The sequence below is a fragment of the Alosa pseudoharengus genome, unplaced genomic scaffold (genome assembly GCF_046254945.1).
Source record: "Alosa pseudoharengus isolate Yale_2024_CS ecotype anadromous, Long Island Sound unplaced genomic scaffold, YU_APseudo_1.1 YU_APseudo_1.1_scf_17, whole genome shotgun sequence".
Lineage (NCBI taxonomy): Eukaryota > Metazoa > Chordata > Actinopteri > Clupeiformes > Clupeidae > Alosa > Alosa pseudoharengus.
The window spans coordinates 29,134,779-29,159,311 of NW_027468640.1; the positions used below are offsets into that span (position 1 = coordinate 29,134,779).

The 24,533-nt window shown below is 42.5% G+C and overlaps 3 protein-coding genes across 3 annotated transcripts in view; 2 read left to right on the forward strand and 1 right to left on the reverse strand.

Moving 5' to 3' along the window:
* The first annotated feature begins 2,410 nt into the window (after window positions 1–2,410).
* On the forward strand, window positions 2,411–8,054 carry ccdc166 (coiled-coil domain containing 166). The gene is made up of 7 exons (XM_076288387.1): window positions 2,411–2,505; window positions 2,594–2,647; window positions 2,800–2,854; window positions 6,097–6,241; window positions 6,656–6,735; window positions 6,969–7,145; window positions 7,764–8,054. The coding sequence occupies exons 1-7, from the start codon at window positions 2,411–2,413 to the stop codon at window positions 8,052–8,054; spliced, it is 897 nt and encodes a 298-aa protein (XP_076144502.1).
* A 1,562-nt stretch (window positions 8,055–9,616) lies between these two features.
* Window positions 9,617–18,327, forward strand: LOC143127619 (butyrophilin subfamily 1 member A1-like). Its single transcript, XM_076289217.1, has 9 exons — window positions 9,617–9,665; window positions 12,185–12,244; window positions 12,468–12,815; window positions 13,342–13,698; window positions 15,487–15,600; window positions 16,004–16,030; window positions 16,218–16,244; window positions 16,478–16,504; window positions 16,791–18,327. Exons 2-9 carry the CDS (start codon window positions 12,187–12,189, stop codon window positions 17,360–17,362), a joined length of 1,530 nt encoding a protein of 509 aa, XP_076145332.1. The 5' UTR covers window positions 9,617–9,665; window positions 12,185–12,186; the 3' UTR covers window positions 17,363–18,327.
* Window positions 18,328–19,409: 1,082 nt separating this feature from the next.
* The window catches only part of sema4f (sema domain, immunoglobulin domain (Ig), transmembrane domain (TM) and short cytoplasmic domain, (semaphorin) 4F), a 68,444-nt gene continuing 63,320 nt past the window's right edge, over window positions 19,410–24,533 (reverse strand). The window contains exons 10-14 of the mRNA XM_076289211.1: window positions 24,117–24,336; window positions 23,694–23,803; window positions 23,326–23,477; window positions 23,022–23,074; window positions 19,410–22,667 (exon numbers count right to left, since the gene is read on the reverse strand). Of these exons, the coding sequence (XP_076145326.1) occupies window positions 21,808–22,667; window positions 23,022–23,074; window positions 23,326–23,477; window positions 23,694–23,803; window positions 24,117–24,336 (1,395 nt within the window). The 3' untranslated portion in view covers window positions 19,410–21,807. The remainder of the gene's footprint in view (window positions 22,668–23,021; window positions 23,075–23,325; window positions 23,478–23,693; window positions 23,804–24,116; window positions 24,337–24,533) is intronic.

Here is a 24,533-nt window from a genome sequence, read left to right on the forward strand (position 1 = left end):
CGTTCGATTTAGATAATTTAAACTGGTTTGTAGTTGGTCTTTCTCTACTGTCAAATTGTTGTAAAGAGTCTGTAGCTGGTCGTGTTCAGCCTGCTTATTGTGACCGGTGAAGAACGTCTGCAGTTCATCTCTTGCTTTAGCCAAAGTGTCGTATTGGGCTTCTGTCTGAGATGTCTTGTTCTTCAGGATACTGTACTGAGTCTGTAATTGGGATTTCTCTCTCTTCAGGTTGTTAAAGCTTGTTTGTAGTTGGTCTTTCTCTCCAGTCAAATTGTTGTAAAGAGCCAGGAGCTGGTGTTTCTCTTTATCCTGCTTATTGTGACTGAGCTCTAACTGATGTCTTGCTTCAGTGGTCTTGATGGACAGTCCTATGATGACAGCCAACAGGAGAAGACACAGCAGCCCAAGCAACACCACTGCAAGCTTGTAGAAGCCTGGACATGATAAAATCCAATGACAGTTTCTCCATCCATCTATATATACTTCTATTATCTAAAATACACACTTTCTCTCTCGCACACACACACACACACACACACACACACACACACACACACACACACACACACACACACACACACACACATGCATTTCCAAATGACACAAGATAAAAATGGGCATGCACAATTACCAAATATTTTGTGATTTCTAGCTTCCTTGGTGTTCTTGCTCAAGTCTGTGTTGGTATCTTCTGGTTCATCTTTGTCATTGGGGGATCTGTGTACTCTGTAGGTCTGGGCATCGTCATTTATGAGCATCTCCATTTTTCTCTCTGCGGTGGATCTATGACACCCTGTCCAGAGGATAACCTGCACTAATGTAGAAATCCATGGGGTGAACGATCTCAAAAAGGGATGTTTGGGTGTGGCCTTTTTTAAGGGTCCTTATCAAGAGTCAGAGGTTCATCTAGAACAACACCCTTTGGTTAACCCTACAGAGACCACTAGAGCAGAATTTACACCACACAGTGATTTGGGGAAACCATATGTCAGATGTTCTTATGATGTTGGGACAATATTCTGCATATTCCTCATGTGTTGTCTTTCTCCACAACATCTGACATACATTTAAAATCACATTCAAAATCATAGGTATATCAAAATAGTTTTTTTCAAATATAAATAAAACATGCTATTAAATATGTTTTTCCCCCAAAGGTTATAGTAGCATAATTGCCATTTTAGTCCTACACTACGTGACTTAAAGTATATTAAGTATTAATAAAAATAGCCTACATTAAGCATGTAGCATTAAGCATTATCAATAATAATGTCAGTTCCAGTATTAAATATCAACAATGAAAATAATGAGTTTTCATATGAACAAAAACCATAAACATACAAAACATCTAATAATGTATGAAAATGAATTAATGGAAGTCCAACTTGCAAGGTGAACAGATGTCTCTAAACACTTAAAAGTCCCAAAACTATCAAAAGAATGCAGAACACGAGGCAAATTATTCCAATAATGCAAGAGAGAGACGATAGAAAGAAGGGCCTTCACAAAAGGCCAAGAAGAGTTTGGGGTCTTCCCAAGTAAGAGCCAATGAAGTTCTGAGTCAGATAGTAGGTCCTTATAAGTGTTCTGCAGCAAATAGCCTAAGTTATCCACGGTCTCTTATTAATGTTTTGTTATATCCTATACCTCTTCTCCCTTTCTCTCTCCCTGACCGTCACACACATGTGTGTGCGCACACACACACACACACACACAAACACACACAAATGACCACACTAGGCTAGGCCTAGGCTACTGTTGTCAGTGTAATTGCTTAGACTCTTTGGTTGGGCACTTGAATGTAGACAGCTAATAGCATGAAAGTCAGACAAATGGTCTCATTCTGGACGGATGATAACAGGAAGCAAAACACATTTTGATAACACCTGAAAAATTGCTGCAGGGTTAATTGGTCATGTGCAACATAGATCTTTTTTCTGAAAGGGGAAAACCAAAGGATACACTCCCAGTTAAGAATTCAGAGGGACAGGCTACAGTATCTGAGTTGTTTGCCTGGTCTCTGCGCCTATACGCAAAAGTAATTCAGTTTCTAGAGAATATCATTCAAACGTGGATAAACCATAGACTGTATAAAATAGGCATAACTCCGAATTGTAGCCCGGCCCACCTATAGACTGTAATACAGACCAGTCAGGTTCGATGAAAATGGTAATGCCCTCGTGAGACTTTTACCAGGTTGCGGTTTCTATAGTAACAATCAACAGGAGGCGTGTTATTGCTGTGCGCTTTTGAACATACTTAGGCTGCTTTACTCCGCATTTTGTAACAAATCAGCTAAACATTTTAATTTACATGTAATTATTTAGTTATCAGTGTGATTAAGCTGTGATTTAAGACGCGTTGACCAGGTAAAGTAGCAGTAGAGTAACAGTCCACAGGCAGATGTGTTATGCCTCCCAAGAAAACCGAGCGTAACGTTAAGCAGGATGTGCCGTCATTACCAACACCACCCGGCTCCGACAAGGACAGTTTGTTGCAAAAAGAGTAAGTTGCATCTCCATTCACAGTGTGATGCATCGAGAGCCATAATGCAAAACCTCATCTAACATGTAAGCATTCTGGGGACATCTAGGTACGACATTCTGACCAACACACTGCTCAATCTCAAGAAGAAACTTGAACAGCTGTATCCTTTAATATTTGCAATTTAGGCTAGGCTACAGCTCGCAAACACATTTCACTCCCTCCGAGAGTGCAATATAGGCTATAAGCTTTTGTGACTATCTCGATTTGTCCACAATTTTATTTACAAAGTATTTAACAATGCATCAATGACAGACGGAAAGAGAACGAGTTCCTTCAGAATGAAGCCAACCAGACGCGCATGGAGAGTGTGAGCAATCCGACTCTTTTAGTGAACACACACACACACACACACCGCTATGTGTAACTCCGGGCACGCCTACTGATGGGCCACCCGTAATGGTGCTTGTTAATTAAAGGTGCTCTAAGATGCTGGGTAACGTCACTTCTGTTGACTTTAAAACAAAACAGAGAGCTAGCTCGCTACTTCCTCCCCCTTCCTCCCATGCTGCTCCCGTGCAATTGAAACTCTCCTAAACGCTCATCTCATCTGTGATTTGCTGGGACCGTTTGTTATGTTTTAGGGGCCGTGCACACGACGCTGGTTTTTGTGAAACCGGTGAGGTTTTGTTAACGGTTACGCCTGTACACGACAGTTTAGGAGACTGAAACCGATAGCTTTTGAAACCGGCTTCCGAAGTGGGAACTTTTGAAACCGCCGGCTAACTTCCGCCGTGTAGACGCCTGTAGAGAGGGAGTTAAGTCATTTTCAGACGAATGACCGTCGCAGGAAGTTGCGTCATAACAAAGGGACAGACCCTCTTTTAACAGCTGTACTCGGTGATACTGCAGACTCGTAAAAGTAGTTAGAAAATAAGGCAGAAAAACGACAAGTTTCCTCATGCTGCTTCCTTATGTTAGAATATGTAAAAATGTACAAACAATCAAGAGGATGCTTTCTTGTATGTGATTTCTGCAACAGTGATACTGCAAACGTGTTGATAGCCTATTGTTGAGCCTATTTTTATGCTGTAGCCTAGTGTAAAGCATGTCACATTAGCCTAGCCTACAGAAAACTAATTGATGTGATATAATGATAACTTGTATGCCTACTATGGTTTATTAAACATCGTAGTCATTTATTTAGCCAGTCATCATGTTCATGTTAATGAATAGGAAGGACATCTAAACGATACCAACATTTAAATAAACCAACATTTCGCGCTGCCGTGAGTCCCTATGCGTGAGTCACGAGCTCCTCCCAGCTGACTGGCAGATCACGTGGACAGTCAGTCGCGATCGATAATTTAATAAATACATGTGAATTACGAATAATAATAAAAAGATTCTACCTAATGTGACTATTTTTTCCATGAACTGTAAAAGAAAACACGTTTTTTCCCACTGCATTCTCCATAAAGAGTAAAGTAAATTATGTACTTATTTCTGGAATTGACGTCACTTCCTGGACTCGTCTGAGGCTGGTCTAATGGGTCATTCGTCTCTATAAGACTTAACTCCTACTGCGCCTGTAGGTGCGAAGCCGGCAACTTTATGACGACATAGCCCCACCTCTCAACTCGACCTGACATGTTGCTTGTCAAAACAAACCAAACCATTTATTTATCATATTAAAATGTTTTTCTTTCCCCTGTCATGATTTATGTGCACAATGTAGCCTATCAGCCTTTAGTGGCTAAGTTAGAAGCACACGTTAGCTTACTGCATGTTAGTGTTTTCTCCAGTGGTGCTCAGACCTAATGCAATGCGTAGGCTAAGCATTTGAAATTTCACATAGCAGTCACATACCTTGAAAATTAACTTTATTAGTTTAACAGTTGAATTGAAAACCGAATTGTCTGTAGTCTCCTTATTTCATGCGACTGCTTAACCAGAGCACTTATTAAGACATTCTCTGGCTTAAAGGGGTGGTTCAGGATTTTGGACATAGGACCTCATTTCCAAGTAAGCAAGTGTGATATTTATCAGTGGAGACCGTTTTCAACACGTTTCATCCAGTCCTTCTAATTGCAGAGTTCGCAGGTGCTAGGCTAGCGCAAGTCAACGGTATGTGCTAGCCTGCCACTAAAAACAGTCTTACCCACTCCAAAGTACACACGAGGCAAATAAATTATAACGCCAGACTATCGATGTAAATGTCTGTTTTGATAGTGTTATTTCTAACGTTATTCTATCCTTGCATTTCAACGATCGCATTACATTTTGAGGGACTAGTTTCTTAGCAGCGGCGGAATTATACTTGCTCCGGTTAGTAGTATTGCGCCGAAAAGTAAACAGTAAAGCGCACTCCAATTGAGATACCTAGTAGTAGCCTTGGTAATATCAGTCCGCCGCTGAGATGCAAAATGACTACTACCAACTTCAGGGACCAAAGTATAACTATTGCAACGCGATGCGAGGGTAGTTGTATTTCTCACACTATTCTATCAACACAGACATTTACATCGATTGTCTGGAATTTGCCTCGGGTGTACTTTGGAGTGGGTAAGACTGTCTTTAGTGGCAGGCTAGCACATACCGTTGACTTGCGCTAGCCTAGCATCTGCGAACTCTGCAATTAGAAGGACTGGATGAAACGTGTTGAAAACGGTCTCCACTGATTAATATCACACTTGTTTACTGGGAAATGAGGTCTTATGTCCAAAATCCTGAACCACCCCTTTAACAAACTGTTTCAACAATGTTTTCTTCTACGCGATTCACGCAAAATAATCGTGAAGCTTCTGCACAGCGGCGCCATCGACTGGTCTGGCATATGCACTACAGCACATTTAGCCGGTTACACCTCTGTGTGTACACGCGAGGTTTTTTCTTGCCGGAGTCGTTAAAGGTGTGAAAGCGGTAAGAGAAAATCCACCCGGCGGTGTCGTGTAAACGGCCTCTTAATGGGCTAGGTTTGCCCAGGTTGTTTTTGTTGCTGTTTTTGGAGCCTGGGTTGTCCAGAGATCGCAATTTGTTTTACAGTAATTCAGGACACAGACAGCTAGCGGTCGGTTAGGTGATGTTTGCAGTAGGCTAAGTGACATGAAATGTTTTAGCCTAAAAAACGTGTGGCATCGCTTAGAGCACCTTTAATGCACTCCAGGGTACTGTGTTTACAGTCCAGTAGGTAAATAAATAAAGATAGATATATAGACAGATAGACAGACAGATAGATAGATAGATAGATAGATAGATAGATAGATACTTTATTGATCCCCAAGGGGAAATTCAAGAAAGAAAAAAAACAAATTAAAGTTTAACTTTGAATCTGTATGAGACATTACTCGAAGCCATTGCAATAGGCATAGGCTATGTTTCCCCCGTAGTATTGTTATTTTGCCCTACTGCTGAGGGCTATTATTGCTACCTACACTACAAAAATGTACGCTGAAGTCAAGTCATGTAAAATGTAAGTCAATACCTAAAATGCCGTAGTAGCCTTCCTGTAGCTTTGGCAACAATTACTTTATTCAGGTATGCCAATAAAGCCTCATTTCATTTGATTTAATTTGATATGAAAGAGAGAGAGGGGAATATTTCTTATTTTAGCACGAGTACATGTCATACATGTCCAAGAGGACCCAAAAGCGACAGAAGGCCATAGTCACGCTCAGTGACCAGAACCATCAGCAGCTGGAGAGCCTGAGAGAGCAACGAGATGAGCTCTTGAGAAAATACGAGGAACAGGCCAGCGGTAAGATGACTCTTTACTCTGTGGCCATCTGTGAGCAGCAGCTATAGGTTACTGTAGGTCTCTTCCCACAGATGTATACTGTCCAAAAAGTTTACAAATGGAGAATTTAAGTTTTTGTTGTTTTTTTATTGTCTTAATGAGATAATAGACATGGCAAGCCTTTAATCTCAGTCCCAGAAAGCATGTGTTGTGTATATAGCCTAAACTATGTACCCCTAAATGAGTATGAAAACAAAAATGAGATGACCAACTGTTGGTCACCAAAATGTATAAAAAGAGTTCTGTTACTACTTCAGTTGCCTACTATTACAACTGTGGAAAAATAGTTTGTGAAAGTACAATTTCCCCAACATGAATGTGTTCAGATGAGTTAAATGACCTAAATGACCTGTTTTTCACCTCTACATTTATCAGAACTAAAGCAGAAAATTCTGGAGAAGGAAAATGAGCTTGCTCTGCTAAACATAGAGATTGCTGAGCTGAGAGAATTCAAGGTACTGTGCACTTTAGGTATTTGTGCCATCCACAATCGGTGAAGTCATGTTGGATTTTGTTTGGAGCTACTGAAAGTTTACATTTTTGATAGTCATCTATCTTTTTAACTTCATTGATTTTGTGTTGATTTTTGTATATGTTTTTTCTTGTGTGTGTGTGGGTATGTGTCCTTGTGTCTGTCTCGTGCTTGCGCGCACACACACACACACACACACACACACACACGCAACAGAGCCTACAGCAGCAACAGCTCGGCTGTATCGCCGAACTGGAGAAGGAGGTGGTGGCCATGCGCTGCCGTCACTCAGAGTCGCTGCAGGCCCTCAAGTCTGACTTCCTGAGGGAGAAGGAGCGCTATCAGGCCCAGGCCCAGCAGGAGGTCAGCAACCTCGCCCTGGCAGCGAACAAAGTGAGCATGCAGCACGAGTGTATGACACCAGAAAACAACACCCTATCTTGTTTTTCTGATATGGCTTATTAATCTTCTCTCCACCCACTAGAAAAGAAACGCATAAGGACACACACACACACACACACACACACACACACACACACACACACAATATCTTAAATAATGCTTGGATTGACTAAGTATCCAAACACTGCTAGGAGCTAGCTATGTTATTTAAGACTACCTAAATTGGGCAAAGAAACAATGCATTTCCTGTATATCAAGGGTATTTTCCAGATATAAAGCCTAGACTGCTAATGACAGCTAATGTTAATATCTACAAGGAACATTTTTGTTTACCCTAACCTGACACACACTTAAACATTTTTCAGAAGTGAAATAAACCTTTGGCACTCATGGGTACATAAATGATTGCATATGCCACACAGCAAGACTGCCTATTACAGCTGGTACAGAGCAGAATTGTACCCTCACACACACACACAAACACATTTCCAAATGGCTGTCTCTCTCCTTCATCACATACTGTACACACACACACACACACACACACACACACACACACACAAACAAATACATTTCCAAACAGCCATCTCTCCCCCACATCTCCACCAGGAGGCGTCCGAGTGCCTGCTGTCCCACACGCAGGAGGTGGCAGTGGAGAACCGGGATCTGCGGGCACAGCTGCAGGAGCTCCTACAGCGGGCAGACGCCCTGCGCACCCACCAGGACCAGCTGCAGGCCCAGCAGCGCCAGCTGCTGCTGGAGAAGGAGTATGTGCATGAGCTCCGTCGGCTGCGCGCAGCACCGCACTCCCACTCCACACCACAAGGTGGCGCTGCTAGTGTCCAGGTGGATCCAGCAGCAGCCGCTGTCACCACTACTGCCACCACCACTGGTTGCTGAGCTAGGTACACAGGGATGTGACCAGGCTAAATTTTTTCTTTTTTTTCTTTTGCACTTCTCACCAGTATATGGTTTGAGCACATTTTGGGAATTGTTACGAAGTATCATGATAAACTTCTGAAGTAAAATGATCTGTGTGATTTTTTTCACTGTGATTTTCTATTAGAAATTTGAAGAATTCCATGATAAACCATTCTCTTGATCCCAAAACATGATGCCTTATGTGAAAAGTATACCTGAAAGAATCAAACTAAAGAGACTGCAATACAATATAAAAGTCCATAACATTATTTCCACTGTCCATTTCTATTTCCATTTAATCCATTGTCAATAGCTACTTCACATTAATTTCAAATGTATTCCTTTTTATATCTGTTAACTTGTTCATTCACTCTTACTTTTTGCTCAGCTTATTGCACAAACAATTGACCTAATTGAGAATTCTAACTGCTTAGCAAACCCACATGGCTGAGTATTAGTGTGGTCTCTTCTATTTCCTGCTGTGCAATAGTGCAGATGCAAGACTGCAGGGTGTCAGAGCTGAAACGTCTGGTGAGACCACAGATCCCCCATGCTTCCGTCTAGCTGCTTGAGGCCCCGACTTTGACCACAGCACAGCGGTGAATTCCCTGTGCAAGCTTCTGCAAGGGCCGCGGCCACTCTCTTTCTCTCCGCAATGCAGCCTGGACACACATCTCTGTAGTTAGCGGAGAACACTGTTCTAAGTGCAGTCTTTGGTTGGTGCTGCAGAGATCCCAAGGTCTGAGAGTTCTTTCAAACAAACAGCAGTGAATAATATGGCATTGCTGAAACCATAGATATATACGTATGTTATCTATGGTTGAAATAGTGAGTTTAAGAATACAGGTAATTTGCTCAACCATTTGGTACAGAGAAAGCACATCAATTCACACAGGAAAACCATGTAACACCACCCAAATGAATAAGGGAGTAACATAAAGCCTTCATTTATTAAGTTACCACACCTACTACCCAAGCATGAGACCCTCCACAGTTTGCTGTCATGGTGTTTTTTCAGCTCCTCTCTATTGCTTAGCAACCTGCGCATGGCCATGTACTTCCTGTGAAGAAAAAATAAATGGTGACCTATAATGGGGTTGCTATACTACTACACAAAGCATTTCCAACCAGTCTTGCACTGCAACTCAATGCCGTGCTAATGACAGCTGATTACTGGTAACCCAACTGTTTCCTTATCTTTGATGGATTGCCACATATAATTCTTACATAAAATGCATCTTAAAACATAACAACTCTTGAAATGGCTAGCTAGCAAGCATATGCTTGGCCAACTTGTGTGTTATTCTGTTGTTCCCCTGCATGTAGAATGTGCATCCATAATGCCCAGAGTGGCTTGATTTTTTAATATACAGATATATAATATTAGTGACATATGGCATACATAGGCACATACAGTATATGCAGAGCAAACAAGTCACAGCTCATGTGTATGACGACCCTGAGCAACCGGAAGGTGGACTTCACACATTGGCCATTGCAGAACAAAACACTTGTGCATCACTTTGTGGCAATTCATGTCCAGGCTTCATCTCTTATGCAACTCACATGAATGCTTACCATTTGTTGAAGGTAAGTAATTCCAGTGTTAAACCTTCACAATTGGTACTGATATTGCATCTTTTTTAATGTAAAGCATTTGGTGTAATGAAAACCTTAATATGTGGCTACTTTTGGGGTCCTGTTTTTATAGCAGCAGATTTTCAATAGTGATATTTTTTTCTAAATCAAAGTTAATGTCTGGTCCATTATAATGTGTATGCAATGAAATGCATTTGATGTGCACATACTGTCTCCGAGGGTTGTATTCTCAAGATTGTAATCACTAATATGTTGGAAATGACGGACGGTCATTTTCATCAAGCGAGAATTGTGTTGATTCAACCTTATCTGACATCATATCATATAGTTGTATCATTATATAGAATTAAGGTCATCATTCTTTCATCTGATTTTTTTGCTTATAAAATAGGCGCCAATTTAGTTCTGTGTCTGTGTCTGTGTGGTAGGGGAAAGCTGCAGAATATTAAAGGGAAGTCCTCAACCCTGGCAAAAGTTGTTGATATTTGATACATTTAGATTTTAGACTGTTTAGATTGTAGACTGTTTTAATGATTAGTAATCTATTCATATAATTTTCAAAGCTGTTTTAAATGTCACCGTACCTTTAGCACAGATTACCTGTGGTTATTAGCCTGAGGTTTTCCCCCACCTCAACTATTGCAGTATTCTGTTGTATGTACAGTGAAGCCATTACAGACAAGACTTCATCAGCCCTATGTTATAGTACTCAAGACCGTTCTTGGTCGCAAGACCACTCGTAGTGGTAGCATTTACAGTGTATTGAAATGTTTAGAAAGACATACTGTGATTTATATTGTTGCCATACTTGAAATGATACCATGATATAGATTTTAGGCCATACAGTTGAGCCCCAATATGGTGGCTGTGTTCCACATTTCATAGTCATGTCATATAGCCACAAAGATTAGTCTCTTGCAGGTCTTGGTCTTGATAGGTCTCGCCCTGTCTTGGTCTTGGTCTTGTCTCGGTCTCAACAACCTCTGGTCTTGGTCTCGGGTTAGGTGGTCTTGTCTACATCACTGCTTATAAGAGCATGTCACCCCACGGCTCATTAACCTCCATCAAATACGAGTCGCTAACGCCTTTCTACAGTGACAACTGGGGCTTAAACCGTCTACCTGAAAGGTCACACATATATACCTCTAAGAAATGTCATCTGGCATTGCCAGCCCTACACATGGCAATCTAGGCCAGACTGTTCTTGTTTGTGGTTCCCCAATTCTGAAATGAGCTTCCAAACTACAGCAGAGAAGTCCCTCACTATCCCCCTTAAGCATTTCTTAAAGACTTGTCTCTGCTGAGAGCACCTCGTTTCCTTATACCTAAAACAGCCTAACACACCCTTACTGCGCATGTCTTAGAGCAACACGCCGCCATTTTATGAAATTGGGTTATTCACCGTCTCCCCTAGAGTTTGGTAAGTGAGCAAAAGCATTTTTGCCTCCGTGCATGCATTGTCTTAGACTGGCAGTGCCACCGCTAGCTTAGCTTAGCATAGTGAATGGAATCGCTCGTTGCCGGATAGCATGTCGTTGGTAAAAGTGAGCCAACAAAAAAAAATATCCCTAATTAATTCTTGTGGTCTGCAAAAAAAGTCTTGAGATGGCTAGCTAGCAAGCATATTATTAGTATGGGGTTTATTATAATATTATTTGGAGTATACAGGCCAACTTGTGTGTTATTCTGTTGTTCCCCTGCATGTAGAACGTGCATCCATAATGCCTAGAGTGGCTTGATTTTTTAATATCCAGATATATAATATTAGTGATATATGGCATACATAGGCACGTAGTATATGCAGAGCACGCAAGTCACAGCTCATGTGTATGACGACCCTGAGCAACCGGAAGCACGAGTACAAATGCACTCTTAAAACATGTGTTGAAAACAACACAACTTGCGTTGTTTTTAACACATCTCTGTGTCCAGATAGGGACAACACAGTTTGTGTTGTTTCCTTTTTTATTTGTTACACAATATGTGTTGAAAACAACACAACTTGCGTTGTTCATTAACACATCTCTGTGTCCAGATTAGGACAACGCATTCGTTTTAAGAGTGTGGCAATGCAGATTAAGACGAGGCGATCTCCAGGCAGGTATTGACTTGGGACTATTGGAGACGAAGCACTGCTATTTGGGCACAGAGATTGTCCATGCTGTGGTGAGTGAGACAAGGTGCTGGTGTTGCGTGATATTTCTGCGCCCAAGTACAGTGACAAACATGCTTTTGCCCCCTTATCTGACTCTAGGGGAGACAGTAAATAACCCAATATCATAAAACAGTGGCGTGTTCCTTTAACTAGATCTTTTTGCACTTGGTCAGACTTTACAACAAGGAAATTTACTAAAGCATGATTGTTGTTCCTCTGTAAGTCGTTTTGGATAAATCACTTGCCATAGGAATAAAAAGAGAATACTATAAAAGTGCTTACTATAATTTTCTTCATTATTTTTATTAAATAGTATATGCAGACATCAGAAACTGAAATCCTCATTTTTTTTTAGTTATGGAGAATGTTTTTGTGATTACTCTGCCTTTGTTCTGCTTGATGGCCACCACATCTGGTAAGTGTTAAAACACTCCCACCTTTATTTTCAAAATGCGCGCGTGTGTGTGTGTGTGTGTGTGTGTGTGTGTGTGTGTGTGTGTGTGTGTGTGTTGAATTACATGTTGAACTGTGTAGACAGGTTAACAAGCATGGTTGGAGAAGCTCTAAGTAGGCCTTAACATTTACTTTACATTTCCTTTATCATTTTAAAGTAACACGTTTTTTGTTTTTCTGTTTAGCAAGCCTTCATGTGTTGGGTCCTATCCATCCCATCATAGTGGTCGCAGGTGAAGAGCTGCTTCTGCCCTGTTACCTTTCGCCCAACATCAGTGCTGAGAACATGACGGTGACCTGGCTGTTAAACCACACGGGTGCACTGGTGCATCTCTACACAAACGGCAGTGACAGAAATGACCAACAGCATGCTGATTACAGAGGGAGGACCGCTCTGTTCAAGGAGGAACTCAGCAGTGGAAATACTTCACTAAAACTGACCAACGTCACAGTCTCAGACGAAGCAGACTACACATGCTCTATTCAAAACGAAAGCTGGGTGAAGGAAATATATGTGCAGATCAAAGTTAAAGGTTAGAAGACATAATTCCATAAGACTAGGCTATATTCAGCATAAAAATAATTGATGAAAGCGTATACGAGTACAGGCGCCTCACATTGATTACTGCTTGTTATGAAGTAGCTCAAGTCAGTCAGTTTAAGAACCAAAGACTGCAGAATATCAATACTGCTATACCTGAAATAGGACCTGCCATACTGGCACAGAATGATTGGGATCATGCAGCCGCAGGACAACAGCAGCAAATCGAGCAAAACAAGAAGTAGGCTGCTGGTGGGCAGAGGCCAAAGGTTAAATGACCTGGGGCCTAACCGACACTGTTTTCTGTACATAACAAAGAGCTACAGAGACTATACATCTTTCAGAGAAACATTTAGTGAATAATACAATGTAACTACAGTTGCATCTCTTTTGCAGGCCCTTTTATAGTGTTGAGTATATCATATAAGCCATGTTTCAAGTAGACATTCATACTTAAGTAAATATATCTTAAAAATATTCTTAAATATGTTTTTGTATTTTCAACATAAAATTTATAGCAAGGCCTCATGTGTGGGGTCCTGTCCATCCCATCATAGTGGTCGCAGGTGAAGAGCTGCTTCTGCCCTGTTACCTTTCGCCCAACATCAGTGCTGAGAACATGACGGTGACCTGGCTGTTAAACCACACGGGTGCACTGGTGCATCTCTACACAAACGGCAGTGACAGAAATGACCAACAGCACGCTGATTACAGAGGGAGGACCGCTCTGTTCAAGGAGGAACTCAGCAGTGGAAATACTTCACTAAAACTGACCAACATCAAGGTCTCAGACGAAGCAAACTATACATGCTCTATTCAAGATGGACACTGGCATGAGGAAATCTCTCTTCAGATCAAGGTCAACGAAATTACTGGTACTGTTCTGGTATTGCATATTTTTTTACAAACATCATATAGGCTAAGGGAATATGGCTTTTTTCCTCACTCTATACCACGTAACAACAACAACAACACAACAACAACAACACAACAACAACAACAATAATAATAATAATAATAGCATTAAGTCAGACTCAAGGTAGCTTTACAAAAACCTAAACAAACAAACTAAACAAACAGGAATCAAACGAGAAGAAGAAAAAATGGTGGTTAGATTTTGTAATGGTGGAGGAGAAATGTTAATGAAACAGAAAGGTCCTGAGAAGAAAGGAAAAAGATAAGGTAGTGCAGCTTCAGGCAAATACACTAGAGGGCGCACTTGTATTTTGTCTGACATTTGCGTTCTCTTGGTCTCTATACCTTTGTCGCAATAGGGTGCTTAATTGACAATCACCCGCACCTGTACAGGGTAGGGTTTAAAAGCCAGGACAACATACAGTAGCCTACATTCATGCACGCGCGCACTCACTATCTCATACACTTCCCTTCACTCAAGGGCGTAGGTTTGGTCTGAGCTTTGGTGGGGACACTACCCCCCCCCCCCCCCCCCCCCCCGAAAAAAAACAAACACTCAACTTTTTCACCAGCCACTATAATTATTAAAATGTGCTACTGTCCAACTTGATCTAACTACACTGTGTTTGGTCGGTTATGAAATCATGCCCATTTAAGCACAGCTCAGTTTTAAGAAACTTAAATACACGCATGCTTAGCATTTTGTGAAAAGAAATCATTAAGGCTACATTGACAAACTCTTAACCGTGAGCTGCCTGTATATTCTTTGATTCTAATATTTACAGATATCTAGGCGATGTAAGCACAGCTCAGTTTTAAGAAATGCAGCCGAAAGACCATGTTGAATTTTGCTATAATTTATTTCAAAACCGGATTACTCTGGAACAGCTAACTATACACGGGAATGCATTACACCTTTGTGTTCGGTAAGGTCTGCTGTTTATTTTGATATATGGTTTGTCATGTGTTGTGTGAAGAGTGTGTAGGCCTACCTACGATATTCCACCGAGACGAATGGATGTGGAGATGGGCGCAGAGAATAATTATTAAATCTCTTGAAGTTATTTTTCTCGCGAACTGTTTATCACAGCAAACAGTGGCTAGCTAGCACCGTTTAAAAGCTGAGAAAAGGCTCTTTCATGTGACACATGTGGGAGTAGCCTACTTCTCGAGGAGTTCAACAGAGAAGAATGGGTGAATTTGGACGCACTTCATGCTTAATGAAGTAAAGTTGAAGCGCTGCATGCTGCGCAGGAGACTGCGGCTCACTGGTAGTTATTATAGGTAACTTCAAATCAGCGATTTACTCTTATAGGCTACTGCACATTACAAGATCTGTACGAGATGATCCGCAGCACTGAAGTGAGAAATGATTTAACTCTTTGTGTAGCGCATGTGAGCGCTTTTTCCCCCATTTCAACCTGAATATTGGTGGGGACATTTCAGTCGTAATTTGACATTGGTGTGGACACGTCCTTCGGTCGGTCCCCACGCAAATCTACGCCCCTGCCTTCACTACACAACATTCTCCACTCTCACTCCATTTTACCGCCAGCATTCCATTCACTCATGACATCCTTAACTAGATCCCATTCCGTTTGCGTCCGCGAGCCTGGGTCATTACACCTGTCTGTGTGGCATCCTATTTTGTAATATCAGGCTAAAGTCTATTAAAAAGATACATCAATCACTCCATACTTACACCACCTGTAGACATAAACAATTGCAACTGTATTTGTGACTTTCAGGGATGTCGATTGACCGTGCACACTCTGGGAAGGCTGCTTTCAGCATTTTGTTGGGCGCTGCCTTGGCTGTTGGATTGTCACTATTGCTGTGTCGTGTTAAACGCAGACTGAAGGGTAACTTCTGTTTTATGTATTTCAAATTCTATAGTCGCAACATTAAGCCAAGTCAATTTCAAGAAACCATCAGAGAAAATGTTGTTGTACTGTAGGCTACATTTAAACAGTGTGTGATCTCTGACTATTTTAACACATATTTTTGAGGGTGAGTTTCTACAATTTTTCCAGCCTTTTCCAGCCTGTCAAATATACTAAAGGTTGTTTTGTTTAAGTGAGCCTGTACATACAGTACAAGCTACGTCAGTTTGCATCACTTTCTTGTAAAGCCTTGCTGCAAATATACTATTATGAATAAATAATGAGAATGTGGGTTGTATGTTATTATTCTTTTGTAAAGTTTTGTGATGGAATCCAACTGACACAGTCTAGTCTGAATACATATTTACTTCTCTTCTTTCAGAATCAGAGGGCTTGAGCCTACAGAAAGGTGTGTTTGGTTATTTCCCTAATGGTTTTGAGTGTGCACATTATCAGTAGATGTCTTTATACTGGAAATATCACAGATCCCAATGTTATGTTTATGATCCACATACTGTATTGTAGTATGACCTGATTATGAAATTGTTTGATAAATATGCAAGGCAGCTGTAGTAAGTATCAGTTTGTCTTTTCAGAGCTTGAAAGGACAAGAATGCGTGTTGGTGAGTGAGAGATACAAAAGAAACATGCCTTTTATCTCAGAATTTGCTGTGTTTGGAACTGCTATTCCAGAGGTGTGATTGTATTTGAATTATTAAAAATATTTGTTGGGTTACATAGTTGAATGTATTGCCCTGGTCTATTCTACTGAATCAGGCAACTCTATGTCTATGTGCAAAATAATCATCTAATTTCCTGTGATGATCTGACTGTATTAATTATGTTTTATTTACAGAGATTGAAAAGATGAGGAAGTATGGAGGTGCGTAGCCTACAGTATATTCTCCTTCACATGCTGACGTTTGCAGTGTTCACTTTATATTGAAATACATTAGGATGCCAATGTAAAGAAAAATTGTTGTTTCTATTTTATCATAGATATTTAAAAGTTGGGTCCTGGTGCTGGGACTTCTAAAAATATTACACAAAGAAAGCCAAAGTTATTTTGTTTTTGGGTGTAGGTGTGTTGCAGCTTACAGTTCCAAATATGTTCACTTTACCATATGAGCACAGGGGCATTTGTCTTATGTTCTCCTTTACTTCCTCAGTGAATGTGACCCTGGATCCCGCCACCGCCCATCCACAGCTCATCCTGTCCGTTGACGGGAAGCAGGTCACCTGCGGAGACGCGCCAGGAAGTGTAGCTCCCAGCACGGGGCGGTTCACCACGGACCTCTGCGTCCTGGGCCGAGAGGGCTTCACCTCTGGTATGCACTATTACGAGGTGCTGGTGTGGAGGAAGCGTGACTGGACCGTGGGTCTGGTCTGGGAGCACGTCAACCGCAACAGCCCACTGAAGGACCGCATATGTGACCTGTACCTAGCCCTTGAGCTGCGTGATGGAACTTGCTATTCTAGCGAGTCCAGCGACGCCATTGTTCAGCTAAGGGAGGACATCCAGAAGATTGGAGTGTTTGTGGATTATGATGAGGGCATTGTCAGTTTTTACGATGTGGGGGATGATTACATCGATCATTTATATTCGTTCAGTCAGTATTGCTTCGCTGGAAAAACACTCTATCCTGTCTTCAGTCCTGGGGCCAGTGGTCTGAACTCTGCTCCATTGATTTTACTTCCGGTGTGGGACATTGAATTTAAGCCAATGCCAGAGAATGTCTAATAAGGGCTCTGCCTATGCTGCCTTGCAAGGTTAAGTTAGATGAAAGGCCTCCTGTGTTAGAGATGGAATTGTAAATGAGACAACTGGATCATGCAAAACAGTCCAACAGAGGCCAGGACCCTGCAGCCTAATGGCAGAATTTCAAAAATCAGAAATTCTCTCTTCAAACCTTTCTTTAGTTGTCTTCTCGGAGTCAAGGTGTGTTTGTGTAAAAGAGCCACATCAAAATGATTTTGTGTGTGGAGTTGTGAGTTATAAAAATCAAAATGGTTGTCAAAGCCTAATTAGATTTTCTTCATAAAACATATACTGTAGGTCACTATTGTAGAGCTGAATATAGGTCCCTGGTTGTTGTAGATGGATGGTACCACTATCTTGGCACATAGGAGCGGGCAGAGAAGGCCTTTGACCTGGAAAGCAGTGCAGCATAGTGGGCCTCTGGGGACCATTCCGTGTCCTCCACCACGAGAAAGATCACAAGAGTGTCTGAAGAACCATGCTTATAGTCATGGGCTTCAAGGTGCTGTGAGAGAATCTCTAACTCCAGCGTGCGCTTTCATGAGGTGCCAGGCTGAGTTCCTTCTGAGCTCTGTGGCGTCCTCCTCACATCAGCTTCCCAGCTCTCTCACTGCAATATTCAGTGTTGAATTAAATTTGGATACCTCAGCAGCTGCAACTTTGACCATGCTGGTGGTCAATCAAACAGGATAAACTTGACCTAGGCCTGTGTCTGAGCATATGTGAATCTGTCATGCATAAATGTGCGGATGAATGATGTTTTTTTTTAATTAGTAGAGACATGCACTTTGATATAAAGTTTTACAAAGTATGAATGCCAATTAAATACTCCTCTAGGCTATATAATTTCATCATGTAACCTATCTGTTTAGTTTTAAAAATATGTAAAAAGAGTTGGATGGCTACAAATGTCTTAACATTTAATTAAAAGAAAACAGTGATCATTATTTTTGGTCCACTCAGCTCTGTTGCTAAGCTAAGAAATGCACTTGGGCCACTACTGTAAATTGCCACAGTGAGGTCAGAAGTCTAGGTGTTTACTAGATTCATCTTTGAATTTCAATAAGCAAGTCAGTATTGTGGTTAAGGGATGCTTTTTTCAATTAAGAACAATAGCTACAGTAAATTAAATCCCTGGCTCTGATTTAGAAACGATAATCCATACATTTGTTACATCTACAGTAGGCTGGACTATTGTACATCTCTGTATTTAGGTCTGAACCAATCTATCCTTGCTAGACTTCAATTAGTCCAAAATGCAGCAGCTAGGCTTATTACTGGAACCTGTCAAATACATTATTAATTTTAAAGTTTTACTTTTTGTTTTCAAAGCCCCTAATGGGATGGTACCACAGTACATATGTGACCTTTTAAGTCCCTACTGTCCTTCTAGGCCACTAAGGTCTTTTTTAAGTCCATCTTCTTTCAGTCCCCAATGCTATCCTAAAAACGAACAGTGATGGGGCTTTTTCTGTTGCTGCGCCTCAACTCTGGAATAATCTCCCTATAGAAATTAATTCCTGTCCCACTATCAGTAGCTTTAAATCAAATTTTCTTTGGCCTTTAATATCCATTGAGTCTCCCCTTGTTTGTTTATTTATCATATTTTTATTTCTTTTCAGCATTATATTAACTGCCATCTTTAACTTTACTGTAGATTTTGCTCTAGACCTAGTAGTAGTAGTAGTTGTAGTAATTGTATCTTCTTTTATCTACTATCATAATTACTATCATTACTAATATTTTTTGTATTTTTATTTTTTGTCACTTATATTTTTGTTTTTATTACTGTTTTTTATTTTTTATGTGAACACCTTGGGTCAATTGCATTGTGTTTAAGTGTGCTATATAAATAAATGTGACTTGACTTGACGGGAAACGGTGGAACATTTAGAAGAGATTCAGAAAAAAATGCTGTGCTCTCACCTACTACGCATATTTTCATCCAGCAACATGAATGGCAAATAGATTTCATGCTGGTGCACCCATGCCTTGGTGAGTGACACACAGAAGCACAGGCACCCGCAGGTAATAAGAGGTAGCACTTTTTTTTATATACGCATTCTCACACATACTTACTGCACAGTCATCCACATACAAAGACACAATATAGGTATTGCAAAAAAATGTGCATTTGTTTCATTATTATATATAAATTATAAAAATAAAACATATACAACATATCTGTACAACAGTTAAATGAATTTTGTACTTTTTTTACAGTAACTGAAGAGAAGGTAAACTCTGGAGCAGTCATGTTTAAAACATAATCAACCAGGTTACACTAATAATTTTACACACAAGATTCATGTCTGACTTGACACATCTGTTTATAGACTGTTTTATGGAATGTTTAGGGAGACTAAGGGGACAATCTTAAATGGCTACTGACACAAAAGTTCAAACCCTATGTCACATCCACTGTATTTTAGACGGTCCCTATGGACTACAGATAAACCAGGTGCATTATGGGAATTGAAGTCTCTCTGTTGCGTCTGTAAATTGGGGAAGTATTCGTACCTGTGACCACTAAATGCTGACAAGAGAAGCTACATTATGCCACACATACCATTCTGAGTATTACCTTCTCCATGTTAAATATTGACGTAAATATAACTAAAAAGAATACAATGGAGAAAACACCTCTCCTCAACACAGAACAGTGGGTTTACAAACAGAGGCTTTCTAAACAAAAGCACTCCCCCATGTGGCAGAAGGAGCTCACTGTCATTCACAGTAATGGGCCTTATCAAAGAGTTTGCTTACAGACACAAAAAGGAACAATGTTCTCGCTCTCTTGTCTATAGACTTTAGACATCGGCCATTGTGTGATGGCCATCATTCATCAGCATACCTCTATTTTTGGATAGTTACTCAGCACCTCTGATGCGATCTGCTTTGGTGGTCTGCCTGTCCATAAAAGAAAAAAAAATTGTCCTTCCGGTACAACCTTCCTTTCTGTCATTCTTTTTCTAGATTAATTTCTATTGCAACACATGGGCCACAATCTCATGTCATTTTTCTTTCTTTACAAAAACAACACTTCCAAACACCATTACAAGAACTTGGTCCGTAGAACTGTAGACAGTAACATACAGAATGCGTCAGCGTTGTTTGTTTTTTTGTGATCTCAAAGTTGCAGTTTGACCTTCAAACACGTAACAACAGTTAGTTAAATTAAAGAAAGACAGAAAAAAAAAGATATCGTCATTTATCAACACCTGACATGCCAACAAAAAAGATCTTCTGATTCTTCCAGCCAATGAGTTTACAGACCATTTGTCAACAGAAAGAAACACAGTGTGGCCTTCATGCTCTTGACAGGTGTGGCTTATCGTCCCCTGCTTTCTGTCCGAGGCAACCAAACAACATCCTGGAGGAATGGCCAACCGTGGTTGCCATGGTGCAGAGAGTATCCAGGAAACAGTGTGAGATAAACAACTGGGCCATTCATCAGTTCTGCAGGCCAACACCGGTTCACGTTTCCTGATTATTTCAGTGGGGACTGTGGCATCTCTTTGTAAGTAGTGCTGCTGCATGAATTGAACAGGAATCCCCTCAAATCTTTCCCCCATCTTGGTCCAGTTGTGACCAGCCTCTGACTCCCCTCGTCCCTGATAAGCCAGTGTCAAGGTCACTCCGACAGAGTCGCTGGCAAAATGTCCTACATGAACTCTAGCTGGCTCTGCAGTCTTTGGTTTGGCATGTCCAGGCACCGGCTGTTGACCCTCATGTACAGTATTACCACAATTAGTCCTCAGCTTTATGGGCAAACTGTGAGTGTGTGTGTGTGTGTGTATGTGTGTGAGTTCCGAATGTGTTGATCTGTGGGACACATGGGCTCTGAGTCCCAGAGCCCCTGGCAATGAGAGTGAAAAAGGGTTTCTTTCTCACCAAAAGAGGAGTACACTCCCCTTATTCGTGGGTGTCGTAGAGAAAGTGGAGCGTGTGCTCAAAATATGAGGTGTGTAACACACACACAAGCACAAACAGGAATGAGAGGAACAGAGAGACAGGGAGGGGAAATGGTGTGGATGGAAACACACACACACACACACACGCACATACACACGTGTGTGTGTTTTCTGACACGTTCTTGACACATTAAATATGTTTGTGGGTACGTGGAATATGTTTGGAGAAAAACACAAACACGTGGTAGCCCACCCCACACAGACATACACACAGTACATATTGTATGTCTCTCTCCTCTCCTGTTATATGGCTCTGGGTCCCAGTCACAGTGGAGGAGTGGAAGTCAGGGCTGTGGCTGCCATCAACGCATCTCCTCATCCCTCAATCTCTTCTCTTTTCTCTCTTTGCCCTGTTCATCTCACTCTCTTTCTCTCTCTCTCTCTCTCTCTTTTGCCTTTTTCTTTATCCTTCTCTCTCTCTCTCTCTCTCGCTCTCTCTCTCTGTCGGTTCTCTCAAATGGAGCTCTCCTCGCACTGTGCCAGCGGTGCTCCGCGGTACGCCTGCAGTCCGGCCAGCTCCTCCTCCAGGCCCGACAGGCCCTCGCCCATCTCCGAGAGCCCCTCCGAAAGCCCCTCGCCCTCCTCGCCCTCGGGCCCGGGCCTCTCGCGTCCCTCCAGCCCCTGCTGGTGCTGGGTCAGCTTGGCGCTCGACTCGGACAGCTTGACCTCGCCGCTGCTGCTGCTGTTGTTGGAGTAGATGTGCGGGCCGTTGATGCCGCCGCCGCCGTGGTGGTGGTGGTTGTGCCCGCCACCGTTGTGCCCGCCGCCACCGCCGTGCCCGTTGAGGGTGCCGTTGCGCTTGGTGAGCGGCACGGCCTCGGAGAGCAGGCTGGTGCTGCTGGGCGACTGCGGCGTGGCCGAGGAGGGCAGCAGGTCGTGGTGCTTCTCCGACATCGAGGCGCCGTGGCCCGCGCCCTTCCCGCCGGCCCGCCGGTGCCGCAGCAACAGGCACAAGATGGCCGCCGCGCCCGCCAGCATGCCCACCACGAACAGCAGCACGTACCAGGCCAGGAAGTGGCGCCCGGGGCCACCGGCCAGCGCCACCGTGCCGCCCGTGCTGCCGCCCGCCAGGGTCAGGTGGTACTCGGCGCGCCGACACGCCGGCTGCTCGCGCCCGCCCTCCTGGCACAGGCACACGTATTTGCCCTCCGTCTCTTCGGACGCCAGCACCTCCAGGTCGGACAGGCGCTGGCGCGTGTGGCGGTGCGGCGGGTGCTCCCAGGAGCAGGCCCGCGGCGAGACCTGGACGCACGGGAGGAGGACACGCAGGCCCTTCATCACACTCACCTCCTTCACCGTCGGAGAACACCGACCTGCAGAGAGACAGAGAGAGAGAGAGAGAGAGAGAGAGAGAGAGAGAGAGAGGGAGAGAAGGAGAGAATTTTTAATACCTACACTTCTCCATGTCTTTTCTTTATATTTGTAATTTTCTTTTACTGTTCACACATCACATTGCTTTGGCAATATTGTAACTTTCGCAGTCATGCCAATGAAGCTCTTTGAATTTGAAGTAAAGAGAAAAACAGAGAGTAGGAGTGTGTGAGAGAGAGAGAGACAGAAACATGATTGTCAATGGTATTCCTCAGTACAATGACCAAACCACAGCATAAGGACATGAGTTTGAGGCCCCAAACTATTGAGAGGGTGCGGCTAAGGCTAAGACCCACCTTCTCCACTCTTACACTGGCTCAGTGGGTCTCCAAGTTCCTCGTCTCCAAGCCTAAAACATAAAAAGAGGACTTACAATAATCCATCATTTCTTTGTGTGTGTGTGTGTGTGTGTGTGTGTGTGTGTGTGTGTGTGTGTGTGTGTCTGTGTGTGTGTGTGTGTCTGTGTGTGTATCTGTATGCTACATTTTCTCTGTACATGAAAGTGTGCTTGTGGCTGTGTGGGTGTCAGCATATGAATCCGTAACATAAATGTGCTGTACGCAAAGATGCACATTCAAGCGAGTCCCAGCGGTCACTCACTCGTTGCCGACCCCGTCGCAGGCTTGCTCCTTGGGGTTCCAGGCACAGCCCAGGCCCCAGGCGCGGGCGCACACTTCACAGGTGGGGTACAGGGCACAGCCGACAGCCGGCTGCCGCACCAGAGAGGACGGGGAGCCCACCAGGGCCACATCCTGAGGAGGAGAGGGAGGGGGGAATTACATAATGCAGGTCTACGCAGATGTATACTAAATGTGTTCATATACTGTTCTACAGGTATAGATGCAGGAACCTATATATATCTATAGGTGTACATGCATAGCATCTGCACGTGCTGTGCATGTGTGTTGGTGTCTCTGGAGTGTTTGTCAGTGCATGTGTGGCTGTGTGGGAGAGGTGGGAGTGCATGCCTTGTACAGAAGGATGTTGTTCACTGGATCGTGAGAGGGAAACAAAGGGATCTCTTCAAGGAGTGTTGCGTTCTGACCAACCACTGCAACCCTGTGCAGCTCCCCGCGATCTGTAGCACACACACACACACAGAGAGAGAGAGAGAGAGAGAGAGAGAGAGAGAGAGAGAGAGAGAGAGACTTGACTTTTAAAATTCCCTTTCATGATCTCTGGACAGAAGCAAAACTGGTACTCAAAACATTTAATAGTTACTAGTTTACACTTAGTATATGTATTACTATATTTATTATATAGTACATAGTTTATACTAGTTTATCAATAAATATATATATATCATCTATAAATAAATACATTATAACAGAGGTCAACCAGGTTACAGAGAAGAGGAATCACATTTTTTCTTCTGTTTTTTCATGTCTTACCTGTACCCAGGTGCAACACGACGGCTGTGCGCTTGTCATCGTCGCTGATGGATGTGAGGGTGACGGCCAGCTTGGTGTATGTTATTCCCCTTCTGACCAGTAGGGGCGCTGACACCACACTGTTCTCCATTAGAGGGTGGTCGCGCATGAATGTCAGCACTTTATCAGGTAACTTCAGGGAGGAGTCAAAGCCCTCGGACTTCAGAGCACTGTTTAGACACTGCAAGGGAGGGGTGGAGAGACAGAGAGATTAGTTCATTCATTCTGTCATTAGTTCATTTTTTTGTTTAATTAATTAATTAATTCATCCATTCATCCCATTCATGCATTCTTAGAAGGCCTCATGGCCGAGGTCAGCGCCTCGTTAATAGTGTTTTGGTGTCCATTACTCTCTGTCTACACCCGTCTTGAATGTCC

Bases quoted from the DNA above. Each gene is read 5' to 3' on its own strand.
- ccdc166 (XM_076288387.1), top strand. From the start codon at position 2,411: ATGCCTCCCAAGAAAACCGAGCGTAACGTTAAGCAGGATGTGCCGTCA. The intron at 6,736-6,968 runs GTACTGTGCACT...CACACGCAACAG, and splicing joins CTGAGCTGAGAGAATTCAAG to AGCCTACAGCAGCAACAGCT. The intron at 7,146-7,763 runs GTGAGCATGCAG...CATCTCCACCAG, and splicing joins TCGCCCTGGCAGCGAACAAA to GAGGCGTCCGAGTGCCTGCT.
- LOC143127619 (XM_076289217.1), top strand. From the start codon at position 12,187: ATGGAGAATGTTTTTGTGATTACTCTGCCTTTGTTCTGCTTGATGGCC. The intron at 12,816-13,341 runs GTTAGAAGACAT...TAAAATTTATAG, and splicing joins TGTGCAGATCAAAGTTAAAG to CAAGGCCTCATGTGTGGGGT. The intron at 16,505-16,790 runs GTGCGTAGCCTA...TTACTTCCTCAG, and splicing joins AAAGATGAGGAAGTATGGAG to TGAATGTGACCCTGGATCCC.